Here is a 17,218-nt window from a genome sequence, read left to right as displayed (position 1 = left end):
TAAAATAGGTGCAAATTCCCCACCCTGTCTGGGTCTGAACCCCTAGCATCATAGGTCTTTATGGCCTGCAGTTGAACCAGGATTTTATTTTTTCCTATATGGCATTTCTATGAAATTGACCTAAGGCTGGTTTTGCATGTGTTGTTTCACTGAGTGAAACTTAGGTTGCCGGACGGTTGTATAGCAATCTTAGTTCGGCTAAGTAGCACCATGATGGTCCAGGTACTGTAGCCAAGCAAAAATAGCCTGATATTTGTCCACTATGGCAGGATGCTTTCATATAGTAAAAAAAAAAAAAATATATATATATATATATATATTTCTTTCTATGATTAAGGCTCTTTTAAACATTTTAATGGCTGCAGTTAGAAACATTACTTATGTACACATAGATTTAGCGCCATTCTTTAAGTAGTATTTTTAGTACATGCGATTTTCCTATTGTTTTTGAAGTTCTATTCAAAAGCCAGGAAAAACGTAAAGTTTTTTTTGTCTACCACTTAAGCAGTTCAAACATACATTCGAGAGAAAATTCTAAAGTGCAGCCACCACTCCTCCTGCTGAAGATGGTATTTCTCTCAAATTCACAAAGACACCGTGCACTCAGACATTTTCAAAATTTGATGCAGACTCCAAAAAACCCCCATCTGGTTGCAGAATTTAAAAATGACATATGACATATGGTATGTGTATGTGATCTTACCTGTCATGGAGGAAAATTTACAATATGCCTTAGGCTACTTTCACATTTTTGCTGGATTTGGCAGGGATCTGCACAAACGCTTCCATTAGGATAATACAACCGTCTGCATCTGTTCTGAACAGATCCCGTTGTATTCTCTCTAAAATGGCTATGATGGATTTGGCACCAAAACCATTGTAAATCAATGGGCGCTGGCTCAGTTTTCTTTTGTGTCTGAGCAAACGGATCCGACACCATTGACTTGCATTGTGTTTCAGGCCGGGTCCATCTTGATCAGTATCCCATGATGCACACAACAACGCTGCTTGCAGTGGATTTCTGTCCGGTATGGGAACGCAACGGAACAGAATGCAATTGACAATGAATGGGGACAAAACTGAAGCGGTTTTCCTCTGGTATTGAAATCCTATGACGGATCTCAATACCGGAAAGAAAAAAAACGCAGATGTGAAAGTAGCCTTACTTAAATGATAGTTGGTTCATTCACCATCATTTTACCCATTTATAAATGGCTAATGCAGAAGAATCTGACTGATGCTCGAAAAGGTATGGATGGAGAAAGAATTATTTTCCAGTATTTGGCCAGTTTGTTCGTAAATTGAAAAGGATTTCCACATCTTGAGGAGCCAGCTTATAAACTCCAAGTTCATTTAGTGCTGCTGTAGCAGAGGGCACTTTGTCATTGGTAGCGGTTTTATCCATGAACTGTGCTGCAGACTGTAACACGTCCTTCAGGAGCAGGGCAGAGCCCACACTAAGATTCAGAATAATGCAGGCTTCTTTCACACTGTAATAATAAGATATGTTAATTATATACACGTCTATACAACTGAGATGTGATAACAGTACACAGCCAAAGAGGGGGAGGGGAGCTACCAAGACAGACAGGTATCATACTTTGTGAAGTATTTGCTGAAATATTCATACATATGACTGAATGTCAACAGTTTTATAGTGTCCTAAGGGCAACATAAACTAGTGACCAATCTCCTAAGGCTAATTTCACATTTGCTGCTGTGCTCTCCGGCAGGCTGTTCGAGCAGAGTAACAACCTGCCGGAGTTATCCGGATCAAGCCTAGCTGGATGTTACCGGATTGCCTGTCTGTCCCTTTGACTATAATTGGGTCCGGCGAAGATCCAGCTGCAACCCGTCTGATATGCCGGGATTTGGCCAGACAAAAAACGCTGCACATAACATTATTTTATTTTTTTGACCGGCTGTTGGACAGCATTCTGTGCCGGAACAGCCTGCTGGAGAGCACAGCCGCACATGTGAAAGAAGCCTTAGCAAAATGCTGGGTTACTTTCTTTAACTGACCCAGTCGTTTTGCTAAAATCTTGTATTAACCACCTAACTGTTCTGCCTGAGCGCAGCTCCGGCTATGGGAAAAGTACTAAACTGTTCTGCCCGAGCCGAGCAGAAGTGGAAGGGGTGTTTTATCTGCTGATATCTCCTGAATGGTAGCAACTAGAAGACTGCAACTGGTCTTGTTTGAAAGATGGCATTCCAGGCTTTCACACAAAATGACAGTAGGAGATATCACTGTTAGAAATTGAGTCGGGAATAATCGTGGGTAAAAAACGTTTTTTTTACTTTCAGGTGTGTTCCCTGTATCCCGATTTCTAACAGTGATATCCTCCCGTGTACTGAAGATATTGCTGTCATTTTGGTATTGTTTGAAAGCTTGCCAGCTTTCAAACAATACAAAGCCCATATCTCTAGCTGGTACCAAATCAGAGATATGAGCGGTTAAAGCAGCCACCCCCCTTCTCCTTCAGTCTGGAGGAGATAGAAGGAGCAGTTACATTGCTGACAGGAGAAAAGGAGAAATAGTGAAGAAAAAAAACACAAAAAAAAAAACAACATATAGAAATGTGGCATTATCATCACTGTACTGACCCACATAATAAGATTATGGCATTCACTGTGTGGTAAAAATAAAATAAATAAATTCCACAAAATAATGTAAAAATTGCAGGTTTTTTTTATCTTCCCCCCTACAAATAAAATAATAAAAGTTATTTAATACACTATATATACACCCCAAAATGGTTACCAAAAAACCTACAACTAATCCCGCAAAATTAAAAATGTAGAAGAAAAAAATTAAAAAAAGTTATGACTGTTAGAACACAAAGGGGTGGAAATATTATCGATCTTAAGACTAAAAAATTAAATGGATGTCACTAAGGCCTCATGCACATGACCGCAAAAAGACAAAACAAAACGATGACCTCCGTATGGCATCCGTTTTTATTTGCGGATCTGTTATTTTTGCGGATCCAATGTAATAATGCCTATTCTTGTCCGCAAACTAGAATAAAATAGGACATGCACTATTTTTTTTCCGGGGCTACGGAACAGACATACTGATGCGGACCCATTGAAATGAATAAGTCCGCATCCTAACAGCAAAAAAAATAAAATATAAACGGAGCGGACAAGGAAACAAAATACGGTAGTGTGCATGAGGCCTAAGGGGGTGAAAATGCAATAGTGTTCCCCGAGGTGTGTGCCAACAAGATTTTAATTTTTTTTTTTAAATCAGATCATTTTTATTGATTCAAATATTTTCTTTTTTTATAAAACATGTACAAAACAAGTGCACTTCAGATCACAAGATACAAGTCATTTGGATTCAAAAAGACATCATGTAGACAATTCAATCATAATTAGTCAAAGAATAAACCGTGAGTGCAATCCAACAACAACAAATCCCTCCCCCTGAGACAGAAAACATAACAGTCTTTAGCCAATAAGGCTCCACAACACGTGAAATAAGTCAGCCCCTGCCTCCCACACTTTGGACAGCAGAAGTCAGTCCTATTTCCAATTTTATAGAGAAATACCGGGGTTTTATATACTCTATATAGCATAAGGGATAAATTTGGGCTTAATGCGAGCACATCTTCCCACTGGGTGTCAGCAATTGTTCCCACATCCTTTTCCCATTTTGCTTTAATCTGAGACGGGAATTTAAAAAAAGTAGTCCTCATGCAATGAAAAATAGACTTTTGAGATAGCTCCTTTTACAGACCCTGTTGCCACCACAACATCAAGCGTCTGATGAGTCGTGTGATGTAGTGAGGAAAGCCTGGATTGCGCATCCAATGCGTGCCTCAGCTGCAAGTATTTATAGAAATGTGTGGAGGGGAGGCCAAACTCAGGACACAGCTGCTGAAACTGCTTTCGAAGTCCCTGGGAGTATAACTGGCCAATATTCCAAATTTCATTCTTTCCCCATTGGGAGAACCCCGTTAATTAGGATAATTCAGGTAAAAGAAGATTATTCCAGATGGGAGAGATAGTGAACAGTCCTGAGATACCAAAGATCTCTCTAGCCTTAGTCCACACCCTCCTCATAAGCCCCAGAATAGGAGCAGATTTAAACCTAGGGTCTACATCCCCCTCCAGGACTGCTAATGGCGAATAACAACCAGACGCCCATGCAACTAGCCTACCTCCTCTCCCTACGCCATATTCCATCCCTTAAAGTGTTGCAGCTGAGCTGAAAGGAAGTATAATAAGGGGTTAAAAATAATGCGTAGGGATCCATACTGGAGAATTATGGAGCACATATAAGAGTTGCGGCATCAGCGCCATTTTAATTATGTTACCCCTACCCACTAGGGATATGGGCAGTTTATGCCACAAGGCAGCCTTAATTTTAAACTTAGTTAGTAGAGGCAGTAAATTATCTGGTATTTATCTATGGGGATTGATGGCGATGTCAACTCCCAGATACTTAAATGAGGATACTACCCTAAGTTTAGTATGAGCAAGACAGAAATTTTCCAGGACCGGGGGCAATGGGAGTATCACAGACTTATTCCAATTGATAAGCAGTCTAGACTGCCTGCCAAAATACGGTAGTGTGCATGAGGCCTAAGGGGGTGAAAATGCCAAATTCAGAGATAAGTGAGATAATAAAGGTCTATGGAAGACATCAGGTCACCTACATATAGCAGCATATCATCTGCATATAGCGATACACGCTCCTCCAAGTCCCCCCTTTTAAGGCCATGAAAAATCAGTGTGGCTTGAAGAAATGCATACTTGTAGAAATGCATACTCACTGCTTAAAGTAATTCTCTGGTCTTTTACAATAATGGGAAAATAAAGGAAAGAGATTCCGTGACATGTCAAACTGCAGTTGTGCTGCTCCTCCTTCGTTAAAATGATTGGCCAAGATGACCTGTGAAAATACATTCAAGCAAAGAATAGTGACAACTTAAAGGAGTATTTCCAGAATAACAACTAATCACCTTTCTGCAGGACACTGCTTCCCTCACCGTCACTAGGGGAACCGTTGCAGCCCTGAAAGCGCAGCGCTCCCAAGTGTTCTGATCTCAGATGCTGTGGTCACATTTGACCTCGGTATCTAAGGGGCTAAATGTGTGCGATCAGCGTTATCGCTGAACGCAGACATGTGCCCTGGGTGTCTGCTGTTTAAAACAGCAGAAATCTGGCAGGTATGGGTCATATTGCCCTTGTGAACGGGTGCTATTTTTAAAACCTGCACTTTTGCCGTACAAGTACAGCGGCGGTACTGAAGAAGTTACAGATGCCATTTATTGTAAAGGTGGTCTAATTGACTGCATGCTACATACATTAGATTGCCTTTACAATAAAAAAACATTGTTACAACATGCCAGCTATCCCAATAGTGTGTCACCTAAATTACAATTGCACCCTGCCCACTTATGTACCTCCTTTATTCTCAGCATACACCCCATATATCGTCAATATGTAAATACTTCATGAGCCCCTTCAGAGAAAATGTTGGCGACACAGTGGTCTTATAATGTAACAAGAAGTCATTGGTGGTCCAGCGGCATTGCAGAGAGAACATTGCAAGGTAAGTATGCTCTCCTCCCCCGTACAGCACACACTCTGCTGCCACCAATTAGAAAATCATGCATTTCGGCTGAGAACATGCGAGTCCAGCCACTCATTGGTTGCAGCGAAGAAAGCGCCGTATGGGGGAGAAAAATATGGGGATGGGGGTCAGAGGCGCCAGAATTCAGGGCTAGATGGGATGGCTAGCCCTGTCTAAGAGGGGGGTGGAGGGGGAGTGCCTAGAGGAGATGGGTGTTAAAATAGCAGCGCTCCAAGGCTTCTGGCCCACCTCTTGGTGCTTGAAGGAGCTAACTTGCTCAATAATAAAAATGTTCATATCTCAGGAAGGCTGCTTAGAAACATAACTAAGGTATCAGTTTAATCAGCATGATCAACCCTACCAGGCAGTATGCAGGTTTAATAGGGTTTATCATGCCGACATAGGCTCTTTAACTATTTCAGATCTCGTTAATTAGAATTCTCTTGCATACTTACGTCTTGATAAATGAACAAATCCAGCTTGTCAGCAAGCATCTGCCAAACACTTTTGAATAAAGTATGACACAGCTGTTGTTCCAGTTGTAGAAGACGGTCCCTGAGTGTCAGTAGCATTGGACATGCTGAGCTGGATAATGACATCACGGCTTGTTCTGATTGTGATGGCAACGATAGCCATCTAGAATGGGCACGTAAGAAGACAAGTCAGCACTTCTGCTTTGTAGACAGAATTTCCTGTTAAAAAAGGTTAGATAGACAGACTTACCTTTCTTTCTTATACATCTTTGCACCTTCTTTGACTTCTCTGAAAACATGCTCTACCAGACGTGATAACATATCATTTTTTAATCGCTCCAGGAGATTAATCATATCATCAAAGACGGAGATTTCCATAGAAGCCAGCTGTCCGAGTTGTAGCTTACTGCTAGAATTCATATCAGTGCAGAACTCCAGTGCCGCCTGCTGCAGCTGTAAGAAGAACTGCAAACACAGACATTGCATTACATACCAATAAGACTGATCATTAGATAAGGTCCAGACCTCGCACATTAGCAAACACTTGCATCAGAGGGTCCATTAGGAAGCTTCAGATTCAGTCATTTCTGAAGCGAAGAATAATGGCGCATTTACAGGCACTGAATGATCGGGAACAAATGCTCGTCAGAGGAGGTGAGGGCTGCATTTACATGGAGCAATCACTTCCTCTATGGGATGAGCGAATGCTACTGCCATCACTAGTCTTCATACGGATTCACTGCAGCATGATCTCCTGCCCAGAACTGACGATTTTGGAGTCAGCCGATAAACAAGCACCTTTGCACAGGCCAATTACGTTCATATGAATGTTCGTTCCCTTTAATCTGTCCAATAGTAGTCCAGCGTAAAAGGACTTTAAAGGGGTTATCCAATAGTAAGACAGACCTCCCAGACCTGTGGTGGAGATCATACTTACCTGGTCCCCACTACTGGGTTTGGTGTCACACTCCCGGGCCGTCTCTTCCTCTCCTTACAGCACTGAAATCAACATATACCAGTGGGGTTACACGTGACCTCTGCAGCCACGAAAACTGGTCATGTGACACATAGGAAGCAGGTCACCGCTGCGGCCTGTGACTGGCTTCATTGGTCCCATGTGCCATTGACAGATGTTGATTTCAGCACTGCAGGGAGAGGAAGAGCCAACCCAGGAGGGTTAGACACCGAACCCAGTGGTGGGGACAAGATAAGTATGATCTCCACCACAGGTCAGCCACTCTGGGAGGTCTGTCTTAGCATTGGATTAACCCCTTTAACCCAATTTTTTCCCATCAAAACAACATGTTGTGCAGAGCTCGATGGACCCCATTATCAGGAAATTGCGTTTTTGGTTGTTGTTGGCGTCTTTCATGCAACTGACCTGGCACTGAACAGAGCCTTAAATAAAAAACGGCAAGATTTTTTTAAGAACACAACTAGCTACTTACAGGCAAAGTTCTGGCTACAGAATCAGGCCCTTTCTGATTCCACACGTCAAGTTTAAACAAGCATTTAATTGTTTTAGCCATGTGGGCCCTACTGTACAGCTACTCCTGCACATTATGCATCTACTTACAATGTTGTCAGCCCAATCGCCAAGCACAGTTGCAATATAATTGCCAGCATTCAGAATGGCACAGTATTTAAAGCCAAGAAGAGCTCGGCTCTCTTCCTTCATCACTTGTGTTAAACGGATCCTGAAGTCATCAACTAAATCCTTCTGCAGCTCCAAAAACTTGAGTTTCTTTTCTGCTGTGGGGAGGTTCTTATATCTGTCTGTTCATCACAACAGAAGAAAAAAAAAACTATTTTAATCATACATTCAACTTGGACATGCTGGTACCAGGACTGTATTACTCACTGTAGATCAGTCCTTGACAATCCTAAAAACGGAGCGTACCGCTCAGATCTGTCAAACTAGTGGCTGCCTTACGTACGCTGATCTACAGTATATGCACATATCACATCCTTGAGGGGGCTGTGTCTAGTTTATAAGTTAGAACTAGCAGATCAGTGGATGCCCGACCAACGTGAACCCCACCGATCCCGAGTGAAGGTGTGGGGAGCCCTCTCCGCAGGTTATAATTGCAAGATTACAGAAAAGGCAGCAAATATTTGAAAACAAAATAATTTATATAATTTCCTAATGTACGGTATTTTGAAAGTTCTATTAAAGAAAACCTGTCGCCACTCCTGACATGTCAGTTTTAGTAACTACTTGCATACCACAGGTAATAACTCGGGAGCATCTACTCTTATGACTATGTTGTGCTGTTTATTAATGCTAGAAGTTTCTGAATTAATTACTAACAGTTCACAATGAATGCCCAGCTGGATTTTTACCAGTTGGGGGCCATGTCCCTGCACAGTCTCACACTATCCATTCAGGATTCTTATTACATGCAGAATGTACTGGAATGTGCTGGTTACTGCAGCACTGCTCCCTCTCACCACAGCAACAACCAGCTCCATCCACTAAACCAGTGTTCCTCAACTCCAGCCCCCAGGGCCCACCTACCGGTCAGGATTTGAGAATATCCCACAGAATGAATACCTGTGGTAAGTCCTGATGCATTGACACTAATTATATCACCTGCTCTATACTAAGGAAATCCTGAAAACATGACCGGCAGGTGCGTCCTGAGGACTGGAGGTGAGGAACGCTGCACTAAACAATAAATTGAGCTGTGTAGTTCCACCAGAGCTACTCCTGAGCAGCTGATAAGATGGGGTGTTGGACCTTCGTCAATCTGATATTGATGGTCTAACCTCAGGACGGGCCAACAATATCACAGGAAAGGAAAACCTCTGAAAGGATGCAATTCCCAAAGGGATACATAAACAAAGACAGCTGGACAACAAATCCAAGTACCAGTACTCATACAAAGATCCCTGACCGGGAAAAATATCAAAGTAAAACAATGACTGTGTTGAAAAATCAGTGAGCAGACCCGTAATACTTCATGGCAAATTAACGAGTACAGGACAGACAACCATCCACACATTCATACAACCTGGAGTTCCGGACACCCGCACATAAAATCAGATAGTACCCTGCGCACATAACCACAGTGCCAAAATCTGGTCAAACCTATCAGGAGTCTCCCTTGCTGCAAAAGTGAGTTTGTACATCTGTAGGTCAGAATTTATCAGTTGGATCCAAGAACCCAGGTCTTTGGTGGTTTCTAATTTAAGAGGATTGTTTTCCTCCCGTAGAACATAAATAAGCAGAGCAGCTTCCTTCCATACTTGGTAGGTACTATTTCCGACACCAATCCCAGCAGACAGACTATAGGGGAGAGTATCCCCGGGAGCCCCAACTTTGAGGAGACAAAATGACAAATCTCACTCCAGTACCGCCTCACAAGTCCATACCATATGATATAAGGATCCTCTCGGCTCACCACACCTGGTACAAGAAGGGTCTGGGAGCATACGCATATGATGCAGACGGACCGAAGTGAGATAAACCCTGTGTAACCACTTAAGTTGAATGAGCTGATCCCGAGCACTTATCACCGTGTTCTTCCAGACCGAGCCCAGTTCCTCCAGGTGAGACGCCTCCAGATCAGGGATATCAGCCCTCCAACGCTCAAAGGAGCAACACAGCGGCGAATCCTGCAATTTCATAATTTCAACATAGAATGATGAAATGGGTTTATATGGTTGTTTCAACCGAGCCACCTATTCAATGGGTCCACATTTCAGACACAAGGATAAGGATTTAAATTGGGTCTCACAGGCGTGCCTCAGCTGGAGGTACCGATAGAAACATGTATGAGGCAAGTTGTATTCCCTACGAAGGCTGTCAAATGAGCAGAAGACCCCATCCACATATAATTGCGTAAGGTACTTCACACCCCTCTGAGGCCAGAATTCATAATCAGACAAGTGAAACAATTCTTGCAACTGCTTGTTGCGCCACAATGACATGTATGGGGACCAGGTATCGCCTCCCTCACTCTCAATGTGTGTCACCACAAATTGTTTCCAAGCCATTACCACCGCAGCCATTGCACAAGTTTAGTGCAGGACTGGAGACACTTCGTCCTCCCCCCCCCCCCCCCCGATATACCAAGTTGTCCAATACCTCAAAAGAGCCCACGAGAGCCGCCTCTAATACCACTGCAGGGTTATTGGCATCTGCCCTAATCCACCAAGAGGCATACACTAATTGGGCAGCGATATAGTACACATACATGTCTGGTAGTCTCAGCCCCCTCTGATTATAAAGGGCCTGCAAAGATTTCCTAGCAATGCGAGAGGACTGATGATTCCACAGAAAGGGAGAGAAAATCTTATCTAGAGAATCAAAATGGGTATGGGGGATCTTTATGGGAGCTGCTCTGTAAAGATATAGAAGTTTCGGCAGTAAGGCCATTTTTATCATATTTGTCCTACCTATTAATGTCAGCGGCAAATTTTCCCAGGCTTCCAGTTTACAAGTAATATACTCCATAGTGGGGACTACATTTAACCGATAGAACTGTCTCTGTGCACCTTAATCCCCAGTTTCTTCTGAGTGTACTCCAATAAGTGAAGAGGACATCTCCTCTGGGCCTCCTCCCACATCTCACGGGTTTCCGGGTTAGGGGTCCTAGTATATACATCCTCCTTAATAGCCATTTCTTCCTCTAGTTTGGTCCTAGTACTCACTAGTTCTTTCCTATGCGAGGCAATGGTATGTATAAATGTGCCGCGTTGCACCGCTTTAAAGGCCTCCCATTCAACAGTAGGATTAGCTGACCCCTCATTAGAAGCCGAATAATCTGCTGCCCCCTCTAAAGCTGCACAAGCCACAGGTAAGACCTCCAGCCATCTAGCATTGAGACGCCACTGCCCATCCTGGGGTGCCAGCGGCATTGTCAAAATCACTAGTAACGGGGCATGATCAGAGATACCCCTCGGAGAGGTATTCCACCCTAGACAACCACGGCAGTAGCTCCCTGTTAACACTAGATCTATACGGGACAAGGTATCAAAAGAAGCCGCGTGACAGGAATATTGGTGGTCACTTAGGTGAAGAAATCTCCATCCTTCAGTCAGTGCATGCGCATCAGCCCAATTAACGAGTGACCTATTATGCGAGACCTGGGGACGAAGTCTATCAGCAATCGGATCCAACACTGCATTGTAGTCTCCCATCATAATTAGTGGATCAGTCGGTAAAGTTGATAACTTTCCCATAATGTCATCTAATACTCTTCTCTGAAAGGGGGGGGGGGGGGGGGGGGATGTATACGTCCACCACTATGTAGTCCCTTCCCCGTATAGCAGCGTGGACAATTACATAACGCCCAGACAGGTCCGTCTGCACGGAATGTAGTTGAAAGGGGATTGATTTAGATACTAGGACAGAGACTCCCCTAGCATAGTTACTATATACAGCATGAAATGATGATCCTACCCATGGTCGCTTCAATGCCAGAAGCTTTTGGCCTCTCAAGTGGGTCTCCTGCAATAAGACCACATCCGGGGAGAATTTCTTCAACTAATTGAATACAAGAGATCTTTTAACTTTATCATTAAGCCCCCTGACGTTCCAGGAGATAAAATTACAGGTTGCCATCATGTTATAAAGCCGAACACCTAAATCGCAAAAGCCCCAGGACATTCACTCCCACACTCATACCACAAGACAACACACCAACACATAAAACAAATAGCAAACAGGTGAAATAAGTCCCGTAAATAACTCCCCCCCCCCCCCCCCTCCCTGCCCAGACCACCCAACCTATCTGAGCCCAGTAACCCAAACTAAGACTATTAGCTTTCCAGCTAGATAAGGCATCAGGAACAGTTAACGGTTCCCAACTTTAACGTGTTGGTCATAACGAAGCAGGGATAATGAAGAAGTTCAGTGCAACTTCAGCCCCCGCAAATATAGCGGACATCCGTGGAACATGAAGAGGTCCCGTGAACTGGGGACCCTCCTAGACTCAGCCTCTCCTGCCAAGCCACTCCGAAGCTTCCTCCGGAGTGGAAAAGAATCTAGAAGTCTCGCCGTCTTGAACCCGAAGGCGTGCAGGGTACAACATTGCGTAACGGATGCCCTTCTCACGCATGCGGGCCCTCACCGCCGTGAATTTCCGTCGTTGCTTTTGGACCTCCGAGGAGAAATCTGGGTAGAATGAGATCCTGGAATTCTCGAACTTGATCTCCTGAAGCTGCCGCGCTGCCGTCAGGATAGCATCACGATCTCGGTAGTTCAGAACTTTCAGTATGAATGGACGTGGCGGAGACCCCGGTGGCAGGGGTTTAGTAGGTATCCTGTGTGCTCGCTCCACCACAAAAGAGGAGGAAAGACTGATGGGATCCAAACATTTTTTAATGAATTGTTCCGCAAAAATCTCAGGCACTGGGCCCTCAGCCCGCTCTGGGAGGCACATAATACGGACATTATTCCTCCTGTTACAGTTCTCAGCGTCGTCGACTTTCGTCTGCAGGGATTTAACTTGCTGTTGTAAAGCCCTGACCAGATTCCCTCCAGAGTGGGCCACATCTTCCACCTCTCCCAATCTTCTCTCCACCTCTGCGGTCCTATCACGAATTTTATCAATGTCATGCCTAAGACAGGTGAGGTCAGACTGCAGGTGGTCTATTTTGACTGTAAGCGTGGACTGACACTGCGTAATTGCCGACATTATCTTACTCAAATCCACCCTCTCCACCTCCGAGGGTTCGCCTGCCCGCTTGTCATCCGTCTGACTCATAGCGTCAGCTAGCACTTTGGACTGTGTCGGGCCACTGGAACCGACAGTTTTACGTCCCATGAATGAGGAAACAGCCACTTGTCACAGAGAGAGTGCAGTACTCCCAGTCCAGTGTCACACAGAGTAATATGCAGTGGAGAGCAGGCTCAGGATGTCCTCAGGACAGCTCAAGCCCCAAGTGATGGGGGGCAGGCAGATACGATAGTAAAAGGGGTTCTCAGTATAGCCTTAGGTCAGGCAGACAGATAGTAAGAGGCCTTTGGGGGGCCCTGTACTGGTATCCCAATAACAGAGGCAGCAGCAAGCAAGAGCAGGGATCCCCCAGGGTAGACTTTCGGTACCTGTAGTCAAGCCGCTCCTCCAGTCAGGATGCTATCTTCATACAGAGCCGAGGAAGCAGGGAGAGGAGACACCAGGAAGCAGCCAGCCGGTGAGTCACAGCTCTGCAGAGCCGACATGTGCCACAGCCCAGCACCGGGACCGATAGGGCAGCAGGCGAGAGAGCCGCAGGAGAGAATGGCTGGCAGCCAAGATGCACAGACCGGATCGTTGCCGCTCCTCCTGCCCTGCGTGCGCGTGTAGCGGCAGCCTCCAGAGCAGAGCGGCAGGCCAGAGACACCACAGGGCAGCCGATAGGGAGCGGAGGAGATCAGGACCCCACTCCTCCAGAAGCAGACCAGGCCACACCGCCGCCAGACTCCAGTGCAGGCAGATACCGCGGACCGCAGACTGGGCCTCCAAGATGGCGATCGGGATCCAGGCCAGAGGTAAGGTGTAGGCCGCAAGCCAGCAGGATCGCTTAGAAGGAGAATCCGGGACCCCAAAGCAGCCTGACCTGTATAGGTAACTTGCTAGACTCCACAGCGCTGAACGGGAGTGAAAAGGTGCACGGATGCCCAGGATAAATGCAGGATGGTATCGGAGCTGCAGCAGAAAACGTCCTCACTCCATGACAGTTAGGCCACGCCCCTGTTTTTTTATCCTTGCCTTCCATGAGCTATAACTTTATTTTTCCATCAACGTAGCCATATGAGGACTTATTTTTGTAGGACGAATTTTAATTTTTTTATGCCACCATTTTGAGGTACATATAATGTACTGATTAACTTCTAATAACTCTTTAAGATAAAAACAGCAATTGTGTCACAGCTTCAGTAGCTCTGATTGTGGCTGTCGCAGCAGGAGTCTAGCTGTACATCACCAAAGATGCATGGCATATTTCACCTTGTCTTCCTGCCCATAATGTAAATGGAGGTCATGAGGCTGGCAGGAAGAAGTTAAAAACAAAAATGTGGCAATTTTTATTTTATTTTTTTAAACAGATGTTGTGATAACTTTTTGGAACTTGTCTATGGAACGTGAAAAGAATTCTAGATTCAAAATGTTACTGGAAGAGGTAAATTACCTGTTATCACAAGCAGAAGAGTCATAAAAGTCTCTGCACAGTCTGGAAATTTCATCTCATCAACATCGGCGATATCCTTGTATTGTGAGGACCAGGCAGCCTCCGATGACAGCATGGAATCCATCTTCTCTAGAGCCACTAGCAATAAAGGAAAATTGGGATCATTATATTACAATTAAAGTCAAAGGGAAGCACTGCAGTGCATATAAAATGGAGATGAAAAAATTCACATGGGGAAATGTATAAAGAGTCATCGTAACGACGGCACGTCTAGACACTTGGACCTTTCCAAGCTGAACATGGCTTTAAAGAGGAGCTGAAATGTTTCAGTAAATCTGACAACCCCAATAAATCCATTAACGTCATTATGACACAGTTCTTATGTTTATAGTATTGCTTTGTGCTGCTATCGCAAGTAAAAACTGTTTTTATATGCATTAAAGAGATTGGCCCGTCTATATATAATACAGATTAATGTATGGGGGACATGGGATACATCCAACGTACTACTATATGTTCATCAACCTCCACAGAAACACAGTGCACATGATTTGATAAGTGCATGTGGAGGTCCCAGAGGAAAGTGCAGAGGACATTAGCACAGTAATTCTAGGGAAGTCGCTGGAGAGTACTGACGGATGGGTTATGTCAGCTGCGGCCATCTTATGGAAGTTATCGGCGGTGCTGTCAGAGGAGAATTAGATAAATATTTGCCAAAGCCGCTGATTTCGGAGAGATGAGGCAACCACCTAATGTATCTAGGGGCTTCCCAACTCTCAATGGAGAGTGTCTGGATGTCAACTGGTCTAACCTTTTGTTCTTGAGGAAAGAGAATGAGCCAAGGATGCATGCGTATGGAGATGCTAGAACAAATAGCTGTCGGTCAGACAATCCTTTGGACAAAAATTCTATTTGATAAATTGTCCTCTCTTACATTTCCTTTCCACTGTCAGCCATCGTTGAAAGAAGGTGTCCTCTGAAAGGATGTGCATGCAGTTTGGCAGGCTGCCTAGATATCCATGTGCTGTGTGGAGTTCTCTTTGAAACAGGAGCACCTCATCCACAAGGTGACAGAAAAGGACATCGTCATACAACAGACAAGATATGTCAACAGACAACTTCTCCAGTACCAACATGACAAGTCCTCGAGTGAACTCCATCTGCAGAGAAGACAAGGAGACACTGTCTGCTCACATCCATACTGTATACATTTACATGTTAGAACATTGTGTTACACATTAGGCAGATATCAGTGCACTAAAGGGGTTATCCCATCTGTGCTCTTCACAAACCTTCCACTGCCACAGGTCCCCTCTTCCGGTATCTGCCAGGGGCCTTACCATCAGGCTTGCTGAAAGCTACTGCTCATGCCCAGAGGCTGTTCAATTAGTTTCAATGGAGCTGTAGTGATGGGGCTATACGGGAGAGGCCGCGCATGCGCTAATATGCGTGATCCCGGCCAGCACAGTTCAAGGAAGGCCATTACTGTATCTCAGTAGTGGCCGTAACCACTGACAACCAGCTATAAACATAACTACACAAAAATAACAAAAAGAAAGAGAAGGAGACACTAACGATAATTACATGCATAGGGCAAGTCTGTTAATATGTTCAAAGGAACACAATGAATGCAACTTTACAAGATGGGACAACCCCTTTAAGTAGTTTTGTAATGAAATAAACTTACCATACGTGCTGATTATTTTAGCATTGTCATGTCCATTGACTATAATTGAACCCTCAATTCAATGTAAACAGTTAAAAGCCTTGTCCCAGGATAGGGGATAAGGGTCAGATTGGTGGGGGTCCGATCACAGGGACACCTAGGAGAATGGAACTGTGGTCAAGCATGTGTTCTGCCACTCTTTTCCCTCCGTATAGGACTACTGGAGATAGAGTGCATTGAGCTTGGCTCTCAGGCAGCCCCATAGAGATAAAAGGAGGAGCAGGTCATATACTCGACAGCAACCCCATTCATATCAGGTGGACAGGACTCCTGTTCTGCAGGGGTCACAGCTGTCAAACCCTCACCAATCAGACATTTATTTCCTGTCCGATGGATAGGGAATACGTTTAAATCTTGGGACAACAATCGTGAATAAAAAGAAAACCAGTCATCAAGTCACATAAATCAAACATACAGTATAGCAGTTGCGTTATAAACAATCTCACCGTTACCTTTGCATTCACATTGGATCCTGCACTCTTCAGAATTGGCTGAATCTTCTCATTTAAAAATTTTGTATGATTTCCAATCCACATGAGAACCTGGGTAAGGTACCACTCAGGCTGGGTGACAAACAGGAAAGGCAGTTTAATTTCATCATATTTAGGTTCTGCTCAGGACAGTGTCATGTCTTCCATTCTTAACAAACCCATGCCGGATCCTATAGTCGTGAATGGGTCAAATACTTTTATAACTAGACACTGAAGTATACAGTACTTGTGTGTCTAATCTGTTTTTATTTTCAGATTTTATATTTTTAAATCAAATTTTTTCTTACTATTTTCTAGTGAGCTTGCTGTGGATAAGGAATAAAAAGGGAAATTCATTATTCCCCTTAAAGGGTTTGTGTCACTTCAGCAAATAGCATTTATCATGTAGAGAAAGTTACTACAAGCCAGTTACTAATGTATTATTATCCACATTGCCTCCTTTGCTAGCTGGATTCATTTTTCCATCACATTATACACCGTTTGTTTCCACAGTTATGACCACCCAGCAATCCATCACTGGTGGTTGTGCTTTCACACTATAGAAAAAAGCACCAGCCACCACCCAGCACTTTTTCCTATAACATGCAAGCATGGCCACTGCTTCCGGATTGCAGTGTGGTCGTAACCATGGAAACAAGCAGTGTATAATGTGATGGAAAAATGAATCCAGACAGCAAAGAAAGCAATATGGATAACAACAATACATTACATTAGTAAGTGCCTTGTAATAACTTTCTGTACATGATAAATGCCACTTGCTGAAATGACACAACCCCTTCAAGTCACATTTTGGCATAAAAAAGTTGCAAATCCACTAATTTTGCAA

General features: G+C 44.1%; 1 protein-coding gene across 2 annotated transcripts in view; it reads right to left on the bottom strand.

Moving 5' to 3' along the window:
• Positions 1–1,085: 1,085 nt before the first annotated feature.
• Positions 1,086–17,218, bottom strand: part of RINT1 (RAD50 interactor 1) — a 36,003-nt gene continuing 19,870 nt past the window's right edge. For both annotated transcript variants that reach the window (XM_040412686.1, XM_040412694.1), the window contains exons 7-14: positions 16,354–16,464; positions 15,110–15,335; positions 14,176–14,313; positions 7,634–7,833; positions 6,308–6,522; positions 6,040–6,220; positions 4,782–4,900; positions 1,086–1,490 (exon numbers count right to left, since the gene is read on the bottom strand). In XM_040412686.1, coding sequence (XP_040268620.1) covers positions 1,268–1,490; positions 4,782–4,900; positions 6,040–6,220; positions 6,308–6,522; positions 7,634–7,833; positions 14,176–14,313; positions 15,110–15,335; positions 16,354–16,464 — 1,413 coding nt within the window. In that variant the 3' untranslated portion in view covers positions 1,086–1,267. The remainder of the gene's footprint in view (positions 1,491–4,781; positions 4,901–6,039; positions 6,221–6,307; positions 6,523–7,633; positions 7,834–14,175; positions 14,314–15,109; positions 15,336–16,353; positions 16,465–17,218) is intronic.

Source organism: Bufo bufo, chromosome 1, assembly GCF_905171765.1.
Source record: "Bufo bufo chromosome 1, aBufBuf1.1, whole genome shotgun sequence".
Classification (NCBI taxonomy): Eukaryota; Metazoa; Chordata; class Amphibia; order Anura; family Bufonidae; genus Bufo; species Bufo bufo.
This window is presented reverse-complemented; position numbering and strand designations above follow the sequence as displayed.